Genomic DNA, 18,939 nt, shown 5'->3' with positions numbered 1-18,939 from the left:
GCAGCCGTGTGGTTGTGGCTGCTGGTCTTTCCAGCTCTCTGTGCCTCAGTTTCCTCATCTGTAAAACAAGAGACTGACCTAGATCAAAGACCCCTTCCTGTATGTGACATCTGAGCAGAGTTAAGGGTAATAGAGGACTCTGTAAGCATGGATGCTACCCACCTTTAGAAAGCTCCGGCTGTTTCAGGGGAGCTGGCAGAACAGGTCCCCACATATTCATGGCTGGGAATGCTGCCTCTGCTGGGTGGTCCTGCTCCCCAGCCCCCAACACTCCATGTTTCCCCCAAAGGGCTCCCCGAGAGCCCCCCTCTCTGGCCTCGCAGAGGAAGGGCAGCCCTGTTCCCTAGCACTGTCCCAGCAACTAGGGGGAGGGTCCCACAGCCCTCCCACATACTTGCTGCCACTGCCTGCTCATCTCTGGGGCCCGGCCGGGGCTCGCTCACTGGGGAAAGCCATCCATTCCCATTCCTGGTGACCCACTGTCTCCCCTGACCACACCCCACCACGGCCGTTACAGATCCTCCATCTGCAGAAGGCCCCTGAGCACCTGGCTCCCTACTTGGAGTGCAGGTCTGCGCCTTGCACCCCCAGCCCTTCAGCGTTGTTGGCTTCCCTCACCTTCTCTGTCCAGGTGGTCACCATCTTGAGATACAGCAGTGAGGCTTCTTCATGTGCTAAAATCACTGGCTGCCCAACCCACAGCCCCCAGCTGTGCTTCATCCCACAGTTCACATCCAAACCAACAAACACGGAGAGGAAATGGCTCTCCACAAACCCTCCGGCTGCATCCCAGCTGGGCCTGCGGACTATTTCTCGGCACCCACCATACACTTGCCCCAGATCCCTCTACCTCTTTGCACTAAGATTCTGGGTCACGATTATTTCGCCTTCTTCTATCACAATGCCCACCCCCTCCTGTGCCCACAGGAACAGCTCCCCTACCCCCACCCCACAACCTGGCCACATGGACCCCGCCCCTCTCTTGAATTTCCGGTTGAAGTAGTGGCTCTCCCTGACTTGCTTTCACAAAAGTCAGTGCACCCATCGGTGTGTGCGGTCGTGCGGTCGTCATACACAGCTCACTTGCCTTTTCCGGAGCATTTGGTCTCCTGCCATCCCAGGTTCCTCTTGTCACCCTTCCCACCTACACTCCCAATGGAATCGCTCCTGCCTCCCACTCCTCAGCTCCCAGCGGCCAGATGGTTAACAAGCATGGGATCAGTTCACCTACATTGAAGACTTAGCTGGTTCTCCGACACCCCTCAGGCCCCCCACCTGCGCTGTGGTAGGACCAACGACTTAATCGAAAAGCAATGAATGAAATTTCAGGATTAGTCAGGATGTGGGGGCAATATTTTGGGGGCTCTGAAAATCACACCATATACAACTAGGTCCTGCTGGCGGATAAGGTAGTATTGTCGTTGCTTCTTCATTTTTCTGGTCATTTAACAGTTCTCTTCTGGCTTGATTAGCGGGCCTACGTAAAGTTCCAGATCACTCTCTACCCCTGTTCCAAAGATGAAAAAACAGCTTGGATCTGAGAACCACACGACAAAACAAACTGAACTGGAGGCATTGCCAGAAGCATAAACGTGTCGTATTAGGAAGATGGGGGCGGGGAGGGCAGGAGGGAGGGTGCAGGTGAGAAGAGAAGCCTGTTACTGAAGACGAACCCCACAGGCCAACAGGTACAGCACCTGTGAGGGGTCAGGCTGCCTCACGACATGGAGGCACTCTGCCAGGCCCTCTACCCGGCGCCAGAGCCAGTGCCCAGCAGACTCCATCACCTGCTGTGTGGCACACAGGACATACCATCCCCTGCAGGTCCACGACAGTCTGCTCAACAATGATTCTTACCTTTGTGGGGCTTGGAACTTACGAGTGGGGGAAAGAAAAAAATACAAATATGTAACTTTTGAAGATTTAACTAAAATATATGACTATGTGGCCACCTAGCAGTGGCCCCTCCTATGGCTGTGGAAAGGGCCCCAGCAAGCGAGCGGCCCTGAACCTTCAGCTCGTGATAAATCCACACACAGCCCCGCCCCCCACCGGGGCCAGTAACGGGAGCTCTGTTATAGCCCGACACCCAGAAAAGTGCTCAATACACAGACAGTGAAGAATGGGCTTCAGCTGTCACCCACTTGAGATAAATATTCTTTTATTTCCATACTCTATTGTGACATTTGCAGCACAGGTATTCAAATCTCATGGGAACATAAAACACATATTCAGAGGCTGTCCAGTGTGCTTAGGAGATGCAGGGACAGGCATTCAGGGCCGGGCGCGTGACAAAGGGAAACAGGCAGGGACTCAATGACAGCCCACAGCAGCCACTTGTCTGACAATGGGATATAAATGGACCAATTCCATGGCCAGAAGTGCAGGAGAAGCAGCAGAAGAGCTGCCTGGATTACCGCCAGAGCAACAGACCCAATGACGGTGCCTCGCTGGGCCCCGATAGGTTTTCCTGGACCATGGGCTACTGTGTCATTCTGACAAAAATAAAACAAAATCCCACCGAGACCCTAAAAAACCAAAGCAATGGAGAGACAGAAATTCTTAAAAATTAAAACCAATCCATAAAATACTATCTGGAAACTGTGCCTGGTGCCAATCACCAGCAAAGTCAACAGAGAATATAAAATAAAACTTAACACCTTAGTAAAAAGCAGTAATGGGCTCACCTACAATCACCACTGGTTAGCCCACTATCGAGCCTAAATTGACTTAAAACCGAAAAGTACTGTTAATGAGAGATTAAGAATGTAACTTCATCGAGAAGTCAACGTTAAACAGTTTATGAAAAGCTTTTTGTTAAAACAAAACAAAACAAAAAAACAAAACAAAAAAAACCACAACTCTTTCCCAAAAGAAGACAAGCCTAAAAAGGCGTAAAAACCATCCTCGTGCTCACTGCCGGAGGCCAAAGAAGGATGCCAAGCTGAACAGGGTGGAGGCCCCGGCCGCAGACTGGCCAGAGGTGCGGTACTGGATGACGTACTCCGGGTAGACCTGGTGCTTCTCGAAGACCACGAAGATGGAAGGGTCGGACATGCTGTTCACGCAGCTGTCGTAGAAGGCATTGCTCTGGCCCTCCTTGGCCGGCGGGCGGACGAAGGAGGCGTTGCCTCGGACGAAACTGCCCACCAGCACCCGAGCCAGGAACATCAAGTGCAGCTTCGAGTCGGACTTGCTGTAGTGGTGGGAATACGCGGCATCTCGGGCAAAGTAGCTCCCTACAAGGACACGCGCAGGCTCAGACGGGCACTGGGCCAGCGTGGCCAGGAAGGGCTGGCGCCGGCGTCCTGTCACCTGGGCCATGCCACGGGCCTCTGCTCCTCCCTCACTGAATCTCCCTCCCTCCCTCTGTCCTCCCTTTTTCCAGCCTTCTTCCGTGAAGAGCATAGAGAAGAAACCAAACTCTGAGACAGAAAACTGTCAAGTTCGGAATCTGTCACCCAAATCCTAAGGCGCTCTGAGCATAACAATACTTAACCCCAAACCTCAGTTTCCTCTGCCATAAAACAGGACTGTCAGGCCCAACCTTGTAGGGTTGCTGTGGAAAGTGACCGAGATCCCATAAATGGAACCACTCTGCTGACACGGGCAGCCCGATGTACAGAATTAGGAACTCTGTCTAATGGAAGCTGCCACCTGGCCACTCCGACTTACAACCTCCCACTGCTCCGTCCATCCTGACCCCACAGCCATCACATGGATTAAGGTGAATTGACGGACGACGACTGCACTTGGAACAGGGACCGCTGACTGTAGTTACGTCACCATGAAATGTTCTCAATTTAGTAACCATGTTGTGGTGACAGAATGTCCTTTTTCTTAAGAGGTATGAAAGGGGCATGCTATATGCCACCTACTTACAAATGGTTAAGAAAAATGAGAGGGTGATAAAGCCAACGTGAATCTAGGTAAACGTACACAGGAATTTAGGCAGGAGTGTTTTTTTTCTAATGTTATTCTTGCAACTTTCCTGTGAGTTTGAAATTATTTCCAAATATAAAGTTTTAAAATAACCAGGAGATAGGAAAACACCCAGATAATTCACATTGTAGCTAGAATGACATATTTACATGAGTGCATCTGAGGTGTTCCAATTTCTACTCTAACAAAACAGTGCAGGTACAGGGTTGGGACGACACCCCTTTCCTCTCCCAGCTTGTGCTAATCATCTCCCGGGCCTCCAGTCCACAGGGACGCAGGCCCATCTCAGGAAAACAAAACCCCAACCAAGCAGGGCTGCCCCTGCTCAAAACTTAGACCCAGCTCCTGACTACACACCAAGGAGAGAAACGGTGTCGCCAGCTGGGCCTCCCTACAGACGGCCAAGGCCATTCCTCACTGAGTATGAACCAGCTTATCAACTTATGCTGGTCCCCCACCGACCCCCACCATCAGTGGCTTTACAATGGTTTCCGGAGCCCTGAACAGCACAGCAAGGCTGGGTTCTGCCGGTGGTGGGCGCCCCCACTCTTACCTTTGCCGTAGGAAGTACCATGAAGACCACAGATCCGCCAATCAAAGTTCTGCTGGCAGATGGCATCGACAAAACTGGCACTGGTACCATGGAACAGCTGCCTTTCATCCACCGTCTTCCCTCCATTTCCCTTCTGCATCTGCCCTTTTTGCCTAGAATAACAGGAAAGAAATGTGTGCCGAAGGCAGAGGGCACTTACCGCCCAATATAGGCCACCTGACCCAAGACAACACATTTTATTAGAAGTGTCATGAGACCAGGAGATGCGAGTCCAGGCCCATCAGATCCCCGCCATGGCCAGGAAAGGGAAAGGTGGAGAGCAGCAGCTGGGTGAAAAGCAGAGGGAAGCCTTTCCCTCCACAGCCTGGGACGGTCAGCAGCTCCTTGAACTCCCAAGGCACCAACCTTTGGGACGCAGGCACACTTCGTCCCCCCACCTTGCTTCCAGGTGGAGCTCAGCCAGGGGAGCTTGAGGATACTGGTCAGTGGGGACACCCATCTCCTCTCGTGTAAGTTACCCTGATTTCACCACTGGGCTCAGAGTACAGATAAGACTGCTCCAACCTCTTGTGGGGACAGGACAGCAGGACCCCAGGCCCTCCATGGTGACCTGCTGAGGACCTCCTCCCCACGGACAAGTGCCCAAGAGCAGGCTGGTCCTCAGGCACAAAAATGAGGCCCCTGCTCTCTCGCTGTCAGGACAACAGCTTTATGTTCCCCAGGGTATGGGTGGCTTATATTGAAACATGCCGTCGATCTCTGGGGAGACAGAATGTATGAGTGCAAACGCTGGCTTTGTCACTGGGGAAGCCTCAATCCCCATCTCTCTGAGGGGACATGCCAGTACTACGCTACAAAGATGATGAGATGGCTAGGGAAGCAGGGACACGGCCCCTGATTCCAGCAGCATGGCAAGCAGTGGCTGCTCTCCGGGATTGCCCCTGAAGCCCAGGGCACGGTAGGTAAGCAGCTAGCCTCCTGTGTACAGGTCTGAGGGGACAGTCACCAGCCTGCCAAGAGTGAGCCCCCAACGTACCACTGGTAGACCTCCCAGAGAGCCAGGTTCTGGATTCGCTCAATCTTCTCGACACAGTAGAAGGGCAGCGTATGATTAAAGAGATCACAGACCTTTTTATATTCTTCTGAGGACGAATCGAGGGATATCCTCTGCAAAGAGCAAATATTTTTATTATGTATCATCAAAGTGTAGAACACAGATCAAACTCTTCCCAAGGCTGCTCCTACAGTGACCGAAGTGCCGAAGGAAGCCCAGACAGCGGTCACCTCTGCTCTCTGCCCCGAGGCGTCTCTCTCCAGGCACAGGATGTGCGCAGTTTGTCTTCACTGTGAAACCTGTCTGAAGGACAGTATGTGCTGCTTACATCAGCACCCTCCTGGGTCCCCAGGATGTCCCTGCTCTTCTGACCGCACACAAGGCAGACTACATGGTCAACAAGCCCACCGAGTTGTGTCAATAAATGTGGAGTGCAGACGTTCGGTGGAGGGGGGCAAATGCTGCATGGGTAGCAGTGCTGCACGAGCGCCCCACACCGCAAGCGCTGACAGAAAGGCCAGGCTGGCAGACGGGCACACAGCAACTCAGGGGCATGGCCACTGCATCCCTCCCAGCTGAGCCCGCCTCTCCCTTAGCCTCTGCTGGGAAACAGCACTTGTGATGAGCCAGGAGGGGCCCCTGACCCACGGCAGCCGACTGCAGCGTGGTAATCCACACATCGCTGCACTTGCAGCCTGGACCTAATCAGCCTCCCTGTTCTCAGCTCCACCAGGTCTGACCAGTGACAGCCAGTTTGGGGATCTCTGGGGAGTCCCTCTACACCATCCCCCTCCCCCACTCTAAGTGCAGCCTCATAAAAACCACCTCATCCCCCAAAAGGTCCTAAATGATCAGGGCTTAGCATGAATGTCCATGGGTCTCCTGCAACTCAAATCCTGACTCTGTTTTCTCTGCACCCATCTCACTGGAAGCTGCTACACTCCGCTTCCTCAAGTACGGAACGAACCCTGCCCCTCCCAGGCCAGAAATCGTCATGGGCTCCCACACCTGTCATGGCTGCTGCTTGGCCCCATGACCAAGGAAGGGGCTCACGGCACAGCCCTGCCCTCTCTGCCTCCCCTGCAGTTCCCATCAACCCCGTGTTGTTCTCCCACTTCTGCCTGTACAAGCACCAGCCCATTCAGATGTGGACCCAGAGACGCCTTCCCGAGCCCCTCAATATGGTGGCCTTGTCTGCTGACATCAGAGTGCTGCTGTCCACTCGCCCAACCCTTCACACATCTTGCCTGTGCTGTTGGTGTCTGTGTGAGCATTCCACAACCCGACTGGATGAGTCCTCCTGGGGCCGCACACTGCCTGGCAGCAGGCCGGCCGTCAGAGGCCAGTGCAAGCGTCCCACACAGACGGGCAGCCCTGGACATTGGTCTGGGCGCGCTACTGACCTCAGCGCAGTGCCCATCATCTAGCAGGCCCTCAATGAGCTACTGAACTGACTGTTCCTTCTCTTGTCTTCTAGTTATCTAGCACCTTCCAACAGCAATTTCCCCTCTATATGTCCCCTCATACTCAAACCATCCCCTGGTTTCTTTTCCTTTCCTTGCTTAGTAAAACGAGTATTTATTGGCTGAGCCCAGCCCTTAAGCGCCTTATTGCTGCCCTTTCTAGAAAATGTCCAGCTCCTCATCCTCCATCCATAATACATCCTGTCCCCTCAGGGCCACAGCCATCTCCTGGATGATCTCCAGCCTTGAAATCCCCAAGACCTGAAAAAATAATATTAACAACCCACACATACCTCCCTCCGCCTCCTCCCTCACGAGCCCTGGCCTGACACTGTCAGTGGCAGAGGACACTGCAGTCACTCACACTCACCTATCGCTGAGAACACTCCCCTCCCCAGCCCCAGGCAGCGCCAGTCCCATACCTTAAAGCCAATGTCCGGCAGGGCCGAGGTGTCCCAATGGTCGGGGATGCTCTTTGGGCCTTGAAGCTTGACACCGCTACAAAACGTAAACAAAAACACTGTGACATTTAGTTCTCAGACACAAGCAGACTGTCACAGGTGGCCTCCATTCATTTTGTAAAAGGAGGGAGACCAGGAAGCACAGCCACACACTATTCACCTTGTGACAACACCTCCCTCTTTGCCTAAGTGGCCCAAACTCAACCAACCAGGCCCGAGGGATCACGTCTCACCTGCATCCCAACTCCTGCATGTAAGGGAGAGAGCATACGATTAAAGCAGCACGCACAGACCCTTATCCATGATTTTGAAATTCCAAGAGCTCTGAAACTGTTACTTAAGAGCTCTGAATTATTATTTAATAAAGCCTCAATGAGGTGTAACTGGCATAGGCATATAAAGACATTTTAAAAAAACAACAACATAAAATGGATGTCAAAACTCAACTCAGCAGTCGAGTTTGCTAAGAGGCTACTTGTGGACCCCTGTATATCCTTCTTAAAGTGACTGTGCAGATTTCTGACTGCAGAAATATTAATTACAGGGGTCACACAATACAAGCAGCACGTGCTCTTTCTAAAAATAAAAATAAATAAAAACTGAGTTCTAAAAGACAAGTGTGGCCCAAAGGGTTTAGGAACAAGGACTGGGAAACTAGTTCTATTAGGTTGGTGCAAAAGTAATTGTGATTTTTGTAATTATGTTTAACCTTTTAAACCGCAATTACTTTTGCACCAACCTAATAAATCACTGCTATTCAGTTTCAGAATGTTCTCTTCTTCCTACAACAGATAGACCTTCTGTTTCTGCTGGCATGAGACCTTTATCCTAAGACTCAAAGAATTCCCACAAATAACATTTCTAGGAAAATGGCACAGTTTAAAAATAACTAAGCAAGATCCCAAAAGCAAACAGACCCAAGGAGACTTAAGTTGCTGAGATTATCAGGCACAGTATAAAACAACTATTTTTTCTATGTTTAAAGAAACAAAAGATAAACTAAAAACATATGCAAGGAATAGGAAACTGTAAAAAGACGTGGAAGATCTGAAAACAAACAAACAAAACTTGTAGAAATAAAAAATACAATCCTTGATAGTAAATGTTCAATGGACAGGCCTACTAGCAGATTAGACCACCTGAAGAGAGAATGAGTGAGCTGAAAGACGTGGGAAATGAAATTCTCCAGAACGTGGCCCAGAGCAGTAAGGAGACGGAAAATCTGGGAAGAAGCTGAAACATGAAGAAGAGAGTGAGAAGGTCTGAATCTGGTCAGAACCGAACTGAAATCCAAAGAGGAGAGAGAACACGGTGGAGGCAAACTTCAAAGAGAATTAATGCGACTCACCAATTCACAGGTTTAAGCCCAAAGAATCTCCAACAGAATGGATAAAAACACATACCCAAACATGCCATAGTGAGAGTCCGTAACACCAAGACAAAAAGAAAATCTTAAAAGTAGCCAGAGGAAAAACAACTGATTCAAGGAAAGAAGCGCCATCCAGAATGACACCTGATTTCTTAGAAGCAGCGATGGAAACCAGACGATAGTAGACTGATATCACCAATGTTCTAAGAGAAAATAACTATAAACAAAAATCCTACACCCAGTAAAAATTATTTTTTAGATTGAGGGCAAAATAAAGATATATTAAAACAAAACACAGTTTTCCAACAGACCTTCACCTAAGGAAATTTGAAAGAACAAAGAAACTGGTAAAAATGTGAGTAAATTTAATGAAACATTCACAGTATAAAACAACAGTGCCTCGTTAAGTTAAAAACTTACAGGACAGTAAATGGAATAAAGTATATGAAGGTCCTTGTACCAGTTGAGAGGAGGGCAAAGATACTGATTGACTTACACACATAAGTGAAGAAAACATGTTGTAATTTCTAGGGTGGCCTTCAAAAAAAAAATCCTAACAGCATGTAACTTCCAAACTAGTGGAAGGGAAAAAACAAAATGGCAAAAAATATCCAGAAGAAGATAAGGAAAGAAAAAATAAGACCCAATCACATGAATAAAACATTTTCGGGCCAGCCCCGTGGCTCAGGCGGTTGGAGCTCCATGCTCCTAACTCCGAAGGCTGTCGGTTCGATTCCCACATGGGCCAGTGGGCTCTCAACCACAAGGTTGCCAGTTCGATTCCTCGAGTCCCGCAAGGGATGGTGGGTTGTGCCCCCTGCAACTAGCAATGACAACTGGACCTGGAGCTGAGCTGCGCCCTCCACAACTAAGATTGAAAGGACAACAACTTGACTTGGGAAAAAGTCCTGGAAGTACACACTGTTTCCCAATAAAGTCCTGTTCCCCTTCCCCAATCAAATCTTAAAAAAAAAATATATATATATATATATATAAACATTTTCATGGAGGATTGAAGGATAGTAAGGAACTAAAACAGATAACTGATGTATATAAAAGCCGTTTGAACTTTCCATTTAACTCCTGCGTTAGCACTTCTGAATGCGGAGATCATATTCTGCGACCCCGTTAACTGGGTAAATAGAGTTGTTTCTGAAAATGACCCACTCTACGAGTTCCAGCTGGCCACGGAGGCCCAAGCAGACCTGCCTGCTGGAGCTATGACCAGCTCCTGTCACCAGAGCTGGAGGGAACCACGCACCTCACTCCATCAACAGATGTGGCTCTCAGATTACAGAGGACGGAGATCCTGAATCACTCAGACCTTCGTCTGAATCTAACCCAAATCATCACTTTCATTTCTGATGTGTGGCTTCTCCTGGGGCCCCCTGAAGACCCAGTCAGAGTGACGACAAAAGAGACCTAGTCTCAGAAATAGGATAAGATTTTTCCAAACTGTGCCTAAGGTAGGCTCTGGAGAAGGAAAGAATCAAAAATGACCTTCAGAAGTAGGAGCAGTCATAGTTAACCAAAATTCTAAATCCAGAAGTAATACATAGAAAAGACTGATACATTTAAACAAAATAAAATATAATAAAGAAATAAATATTTCTGCATGGTAAAATACTTCATAAAGCCAAAAGATAAATACACCAAAAGAAAATATTTGATATATACATATATACAAAACAAACCAAGGGCTGGTCTCCCTAATAAATAAAAGGTTCTTACTATTTAAGAAAAATATCAAAATACTATACGAGTTTGATAGAAAAATAGACAAAAAGACAAACAGTTCACAGAAAAAGGAAGGCAAATGGTCCTTACATGTTAGGAAAAAACAGTAAGCCTTACTTATAAGAGAAAGCAAATTAAAATACTGATACCCCCTTTCCCACCTATGAGAATGGCAAAAATCTCAGCGCTTGGATTCACTGTGTTGGCGAGCCGAGGAAACTGGCACCTCATGCATTCCGGGCGAGTGCACACTGGTCCAACCCCAGGCAGAGAACTCGCACTGACCTTCGAACACTCTAACCTGATGACCCATCTCCACAATTGTGAACCACCACGCACATCAGATCATCCTTCATGGCGTTTTATTTATCACAGCAAACAATGGAGAGGATCCAAGGCAAGTCCCAGACAACTCAGACACAGCGCTGAGGCGCTCGCTCAGTCACACAGCCCCCTGACCTCCTCGATGCTGTCACCAGTCTGTACTCAGCAGAGCCTGCCCCCCCCCACCCGTCACACGCTGCGTAACAAGTTCCTCAAATGCCACTTACCAGGTTTGCTTCATCTTCACGTCCTCGGGAGACATGTGTTTGGGTCTCCGATAAACCTTTCTGACTGTGCCATAGATCACGTTCTTCTGAGTGAAGGCTGAAAAAAAAAGTTATATACGTATATATAAATATAACGTTTTATACACACACACAGGATGGCAATGTTTTATAAACAAATTAAATTGGTTTGGAAAGCTAATCCAAATGTGTGAAGCCCAGAATCAGTCTGTTAAAAATAAGGCACTTTTACACATTTCAAATATTAATAAAGAAAATAGGAAGCCTTAGGAGACTGGCTTTAATGAACAGGTGAATGATTAGTAATTGACATATCAATTATACATGAGTGCTTTTAAATTGTTCCTTCCAATCTTGTTTAAACTATTATTTTGCTTAGCAATTTTTCCCAGTTTGGATATAAAAAAGCTTCAGCCCAGCCTGAGACTGAATTACAACATCTTGAGCCAGTGGGATTCAGAATGCAGTACTTTCACTCTCAAGACTTTTCTTCACTTTGAGTAAACTGACTATAGAAGTATTTCTCAACCTTTTTAAACCCATGTCATCTTTAATAAACAAATTTCTTGCCCCACATCCACCCCCAAGATCCTCAGATTTATCCTGAGGGTGGAAGGGTTACCAGCCCTTGAATTGAAAAACCACAAATGCCTACAAGTTAGATCACATGTCTCCACCCACCAGGAAAACCCTGTCAAGTCTTACTTTCTGCACTTAAGAGTACAAAAATAATTTTTTTCATTGAAAAACGTTTTAATATTTGTAGATGTCTGTAACTTATCTCACTGCATTTGAGGTGTGTGCCTTGTACGCTACAGGTGGTTGTCAAGATTGGGCACATCTGAGGGGTCCCCCACATTCTGATCAGGAATCCATAACTCAGACCCATCTACCACAACGCTTTCTGTTATCCGCCGTTCGAACTCCCATCCAATACTCTGCTAGCACACTACGTGGGTTTTTATTGGCCTGCTGACTGACGTTATGATGAATCTCAAACGGGCTTTCACTGGTGAAATTAAGTTATTCAAGATATGTGGACTGGCTAAATACACGCGAGACCCGATCCCTGCCCTCCCAAGGACAGGGTGAGGCATTTTTCCTCCTTTACCCTTGAGGAGGATCCCGAGACTTAGTTCCTAAGCAAGCTCTGACCTTGGGGGCTCTGCCTGACTCATGCCAACGAACAGATGTCAGAATCTGGCCTCTGGAATCCTGCATTTGCCTTGAGTGACTCTTTTGAGACAAGATTCCGTAAAAGGACAGAGCTGTGTCTTCCCTGATCCTACAGAACAAGTCACTTGGCCTGCTGTGTGTGTTTCTTAAGTGTACTTGCTTCCTAATCAATATTTAATTCATAAATATAAGGGGCAGATTTCGGTCTGAGACTTGCTTTCATTATACCTAGCAGTGAGGTTGTGAGAAGTTAACTCCGCTCAAACTGCCATGGTTCCTGTTAACTACCAACAACAACAAGAAAGAACTGTGCCCAGCCAGGTGAGCCTGGGTCTGTCTGCGGTGAGCATGCTTCCGCCTAGGGTGCAGTCAACTGCATGCGAGCTCGTCCCCACCCTCACCTGACTTTCTGCTCTGCCCCCGGGGTGCCGCCTAGGGTGACAGTGATCAAGGCTGCATCGGACATTTTGGCCTTATTTGTTTGGCTAGTCCCCAAATACTTTAACAAATATTTCAGACTGTTGTCAGCAGCAGTCGGGTGGGTGCTATTTACGTAGACTTGATTTTCAGGGCAGTTCTAACTTTTATTATTTCACGTCTCTCTCACTGTCCCCTTTAGTGCAGCACTTGTGTTTATCAGACTGGATTGCGAACCACGTCACATATGGCTGGTGTTTTCCAGCAGATGCTAAAAGCAGGTGAGCAGTAGTTCTCATTAAAGAGTAGAAGAAACAAAGAAGGATCTCTGAAAGGGCCCATCGAGGCGGAAACGATTGTACCTGAAGCAAAACCACAAGTGTTACAAAACCACCAACAAAAACAACTGGCTAGACGCATGCAGTTAAAGTGGTTTTAGGGTAATTCACTGAAGATACTTTGCTGCCCTCCAGAGAATGAAGGGCCACAAAAATAGGGAAAACAGTAAACTGTATTTAAAGTAAGGCCCACTTAACTCCCTTTAAAATTGCTGAACATCCAAAAGGATTCAGATGTGAATTTAAAGGTAAAACTGAACTGAACAAGGCTGGGTTGATAAATCTATGTGGAAATAGACTAAGAGAAGTTACAGAGAAACTAAAACTTAAAAAAAATCTTCAAATATCAGCCACTGGAAGCACTGGCCAGAGTGTTTGGCCTGCTTCTGTCTGTCAAGACAACTGGGACAAGTCACTTAAGGCCCAGTTTCAGGATACGACGAGCACACAAAAATCTGCTTCCCAGCAACTTTTAATTAAAGTGTGTGCCTAGCACGTGTGCAACCTACAGCCATCTGTGCCGAAGGCGCCCACAGAGAAGGTGACAGAGATGCTGCCACACCGGGGAGTATGAGGCCAAGCTCAGAGCAGAACCACCACGGCACCTGCTAATCCGCGGGTGCAGAGGGACTCGTCCACGGCCAGCAGGACAGCCGCCACTGCATACACACCTACTTGTCCCTCCACACTTTGGGCTCCCGTCCCCTCCTCAGGGTCCTCTTTCCTCAGCCCCTCAGGAAGCTTCTCCTCAGGCCCTGGGCTGGCATCATGTGCTTACAGGTCTGTCTCCCCGGTACAGGCAGCACTTCAGGAGAGCAGACCACCCTTTCACTTCTTCCCTGGCCCTCAGTGTGTACACAGAACCCTCCAGGGTTCCCGTGGAAAAGGCACAGCAAACCGATGGCCAGGCCCTGCTGGGGTGGGGGGAGCCGCGGGTCATCAGTACCTTGGAAGTCTAACTCGTACTTGTGCTTTCCAGCCTGGAACTTCAAAATGGCTGGCTGGGTGCCAGACCCTGATCCAAGGTACTCCAGGTAGGCCTTCTCCAGGTCGCTGCTGCTGACAGTGGCCATGGGGTGTTCCACGCCCTGCGAAGGGAGAAACCAGGGACTTCATGGAGGCAAGGCCGCCCGATGATGGGGACACACTGGGTGTCACCCTCCTCGCCATGCTGCACACATGCTCACAATGACATTCGTGTCATGCAGGAGGCAGAGGAAGGAGCAGGCGTGTAGCAGGAGAGGGGGGCACTGAACAGAAGCCAACGCGACTGCCTCCTAAAGCTACCAGGGAAAACAGAAGGTTGTACATGTGGGTGTCGCCAACCAGGGGGACGGCGATGGGAGCAATGAAGAGAAGAGAGGGCATTCAATTACTCGTAACGGACGACACAGGCATTCAAACGAAGATGACACATCAACAGTGGATTCTCAAATGCTGCCTGACTGGACAGCCTGAGCAATGCTGTTTCTTCCCTGTGGAGTCTTGTTCCCGCCATCCTTTAATCAGAGGGCCATCCTCGTTTTCTTTTTCTGGTCCTTGGAGAGCTCTTCTACTTTTTTTTCAATTATCCATTTCAGTCTGTCATCATCTTTCCAATGACCTACAGGATATCTGACATTTTGGGATGGACTGAGTGTGAATTCTGGCTCCAAACCTGTTTACTCTATAACCCGGCAAGTTAATTTCTCTGAACCTCAATTATCTCAATTCTGTAACAGGGTTAATAACAATGCTTAAGTCACATTCATGTCATTATACAGTACTATCATACCATCCTCGAAGGCTTGGAAAATAATTAAAACAAGGCACACAGAGCACTTAGCACGGTGCCCAGAACAAAAAGTAAAGGGGCTACAGAAGTATCAGGTAGGTGCCTGGGTACACAAGGCTGGCATTCAAAGAGGAATCTGGTCTGGAGACAGACACAGAGTTCACTTGAGGTGGCCACCACTACCAGAAGAACTGAGGTGATCACGCAGTGCAAACACACAAGTGGGGAGAACAGGGGTGTGTGGGATGGACTCCGGGAAACCCCAAAATCCACAAAAGGAGGTGGAAAAGACGCCCACAAAGGGAAGAGCAAGAATACCAGGAGAGTGAAAAGGGAGCGGGCGGCAGGCTGGGCAAAGGCTGGAAATGCCATGGGATTTGGCACCGGAGCCCCTTGCTGGCGTCCACAGTACAATGAGGGCTGTGTCTGCCTGGATCCCACCTCCCGCAGATGCTCCATGAACAGTGACCAGAGGAACAAGTAATGGGAATAGAAGTCAGATTATAGTGAGCAGGGAAATAAACGGGGGTCTTTCCTTCCGAGCAGATGGATGGATTGTTTAGGTACAAAAGGGTGAAGGTAACTGTGGAGCTTTTAGATCAAGGTAAAGGTGATCACAGGAAAGGGGGAAAATGCAAAAGGTAAATTGACACGAGAAGCCTGCTGAGAATAATCCAAAGGGGATCCAAACAGGGCAATGCATCCCGGAGCCCAACACCTCACGGATGACAAGTTTAATGCAGGGAACTTCAGTGGGCCAAGAACAGTAATTCTTTTCAATATAAGATTAGATTATGGGTTGAATTGTGTCCCCCCAAAAGATCTGTTGAAGTCCTAACCCCTGGTACCTCAAAATATGACCTTATCTGCAAACGGGGTCACGGCAGATGTAATTAGTTAAGATGAGCCTCTAATCCAGCATGACTGGTGTCCTTATAGAAGGAAGGCCGTGTGAAGACACACACAGGGGGACGCTATGTGAAGGAGGAGACTGGAGTGATATGGCTACAAGCCAAGGAACACCCAAGCTCGCCAGCTCACCACCAGAATCTAGGAAGACACCAGGAAGGACTTCCCGCAGGTTTCACAGGGAACATGGCCCTGACAACACCTTCATTTCAATTCCAGCCTCCAGAAATGTGAGACAACAAATCACTTTTGTTCTAAGCCACCTAGTTTGTGGTCCTTTGTCATGGCTGCCCTAGGAAGTTAATTTGGGTGGAAATAATTTGGACCTGAAATTTGGGGGTACATCTTGAGCTCAGGGAGAAAAGAACCTAGGAGTTCTTTGGCTCTATCACTGACCCCCTGGAATAATCCTGTGGCTGTTCTTAGAAGGGCTCCTCCATATGGATCCTTAGGAGGAAACACTCGCCCTCTTTCCATCACACTTACTTGTTTTCCATATTCCTGCCAAGAACCAAAGTCATCGTTCCAGTACCAAATCCACTCGGTGGTAAGGATGAAGTGTGGAGGTTTGGTGACTGAGGAGGCTGTGGAGAGGCGGCGAGCCCGGGCAGCACCAAATGTCATTGACTGAAAGTTCAGAGAATCAAAGTGAAAGGTGGCGGACTCAGCACAGAGGATCCTGCAAAAGAACGTGAGAGGCACACTGAAAACTCCACCAGCCAAATGAACACAGGCCCCTCCGCTTCTACCCCTGGTCTTCTAGACCGTCGGCGGGTAGACGAACATAAAAGTGATATGCACATTTACAAAAAGTGTTTCCAAGGCAGGGAGGGGAGGACTGCCTTTTCAGATCGTTTTGCCATGCAAAAATAATGAAATCAAGGTAATATGGAAAACTCATCATTATGACATTCCTTTCACTACACAGAAAATGCTGGTTAAAATACTCTTTTTAAAAATGCACTGCTGAGCTGGTAAGAAAGGGAATCCTTAGAAACCAAAATAACAACAGTCAACATATGCTGAGTGTTTATTGAGTGTGTTCCTGTAAACATCTTGATTTCAGATTTCTAGCCTCCAGAACTGTGAGAAAATAAATTTCTGTTGTTTTAAATCACCAAGTTTGCTATGAAAGCCCTAGAGAACTATTATACCTACATTTAGACTTACAGCTAACTCCTAACTAGAAGCAATGGAAGCCAGGAAACAATGGTATAATATTTGAAGAATTGCAAGAAAACACCCAATAAAACTATCTTTCAAGAATGAGGATGAAATAGACACTTGCAGACAAACAAATAACACATTTGCCACTAGACTCTCAATAAAGCAACATCTAGATGAACTTAAATAGGGAAAATGGTCCAGAAGGAAACGTATAGCAAAGGAATGGTGAGCACAAAACAAAATGACAAATACGTCAGTTTAAGCAAATATTGACTGCGTAAAACAATGCTAATTTCTAACTCCTGGGATTAGAAAAAGAATAGAAGTAACGCTTATATAGCACATTTTACATGCCTTGCACTGTTCTGCGTGTTTTACATATATCAACTTTTAATTCTCAAAATAATCCTTTGATGTAGAAACTACTATTTTATCTACTTGACAATGAGGAAACTGAGACACAGGAAGGTTAAGTAATTTGCCCAAATTCATAGTACTACTAGTAAATAAGTTTGATTGGAACTAATCAGAATTCAATGTTCATGATTATTTGATCGTTCAAAAGAATGATTAAAAGTATAAACTAGCTTAAATTGTTACACTAAAGTTTGTTAAGTTAAAGGGCCTATTTAGATTTCTAGAGTAACCACTGAAAGAACAGATATTCGGTACATAACTTCCAAACTAGCAGATAAGGAAAAAAAAAATCAAATGAGGAAAAATTATCTAAGACCAAAGATATAAAAGAAATGTAGAAAAAGCATGCCAAGGGGCAGCCCATTAGCTCAGTTGGTTAGAGCGTGATGCTCATAACACCAGGGTCGACGGTTCGATCCCCGCATGGGCCACTGTGAGCTGCGCCCTCCACAACTAGATTGAAACAGCTACTTGACTTGGAGCTGATGGGTCCTGGAAAAACACACTTAAATAAACAAAAGTTAAAAAAAAAAAAAAGATGAAAGAAAAAGCAAGTCAAATAGCAAAAATCAAGATGGACAGTAAAAATTAATTCAAATGTATAAGTAATCACAATAAAGGTAAATAACTTTTTAAAATAAATAAAAAATAAAATAAAATACACTTAGAAATAAACCATGGGTCATCTAACATGAGATTAAAAAAGGACAAAAGCTGGCTATTCCAAAAAAAGAAAAATATCAGTAAAATTAATAAATCTCTGCAAGACTGATCAAGAAAAAAAAGGGAGAAAAATGTTAGAAACTTCTGGAAATGGTTAATGGTGACCGCTGCACAACAATGTGAATGTACTTAATGCCACTGAACTGTAGGTACACTTAAAAATGGTTAAAATGGTACATTTTATGTTATGTATATTTATGTTACGTATATTTTACCACAAGTTTTAAAATTTTAAATTAAATAAATTTTTAAAAAGTGATTTTTGGCAAAACTGGTAATTCACCTGCCTAAGAATGAAACTGGACCCATGCTTCACCACATACAGGGAGAAATTAAATACAGTTCTTAAAACCTTAAGACTTTTTAAAGCAAATTCAGGAAAACTTCTTTATGGTCTTGGGACAAGGAAGGATTTCTTATGACACAAAAAGTATAAAACAATAAAGACAGATAAATACTTCTTTCATTGAAAGATACCATAATCTGACAGGAAGAGTTTATTTTCAACACACGTTTAATATCCAGAAATTTTTTAAATTCCTGAAACTACATAAATATAAATAACTAAACAACTAAAACACAACACAATCCCCCCAGACCCACTAAAACGGTCTAGTAGGACAGACATTTCACAGCAGAAGCACAAATGGCCAACAAACATATATGGAGAGACACTTTACCTCATAGGATGTAAAAACGAAGATATCAATTTTCACCCCCCGATTGGGAAAAGTTCAGATGGCAGACAGTACCAAACATTAGGGAGATGGGACACTACAGACCGCTAATGGGGGTGGAAAGTGGCACGATCACTTTGGAAAACAACGTGGCATCACCTGACAGAGCTGAGGACGGACCCAGCCTATCCCC

General features: G+C 46.7%; 1 protein-coding gene across 1 annotated transcript in view; it reads right to left on the bottom strand.

Annotated features, from left to right (window-relative positions):
• Positions 1–1,591: 1,591 nt before the first annotated feature.
• Positions 1,592–18,939, bottom strand: part of PARP12 (poly(ADP-ribose) polymerase family member 12) — a 34,970-nt gene continuing 17,622 nt past the window's right edge. The window contains exons 6-12 of the mRNA XM_033099182.1: positions 16,249–16,441; positions 14,026–14,167; positions 11,131–11,227; positions 7,435–7,510; positions 5,532–5,662; positions 4,496–4,647; positions 1,592–3,239 (exon numbers count right to left, since the gene is read on the bottom strand). Of these exons, the coding sequence (XP_032955073.1) occupies positions 2,914–3,239; positions 4,496–4,647; positions 5,532–5,662; positions 7,435–7,510; positions 11,131–11,227; positions 14,026–14,167; positions 16,249–16,441 (1,117 nt within the window). The 3' untranslated portion in view covers positions 1,592–2,913. The remainder of the gene's footprint in view (positions 3,240–4,495; positions 4,648–5,531; positions 5,663–7,434; positions 7,511–11,130; positions 11,228–14,025; positions 14,168–16,248; positions 16,442–18,939) is intronic.

This window comes from Rhinolophus ferrumequinum, chromosome 26 (assembly GCF_004115265.2).
Source record: "Rhinolophus ferrumequinum isolate MPI-CBG mRhiFer1 chromosome 26, mRhiFer1_v1.p, whole genome shotgun sequence".
In the NCBI taxonomy this organism is placed as follows: Eukaryota; Metazoa; Chordata; class Mammalia; order Chiroptera; family Rhinolophidae; genus Rhinolophus; species Rhinolophus ferrumequinum.
Note: the sequence above shows the minus strand (reverse complement) of the source record. Positions and strands in the feature narration are given on the sequence as shown.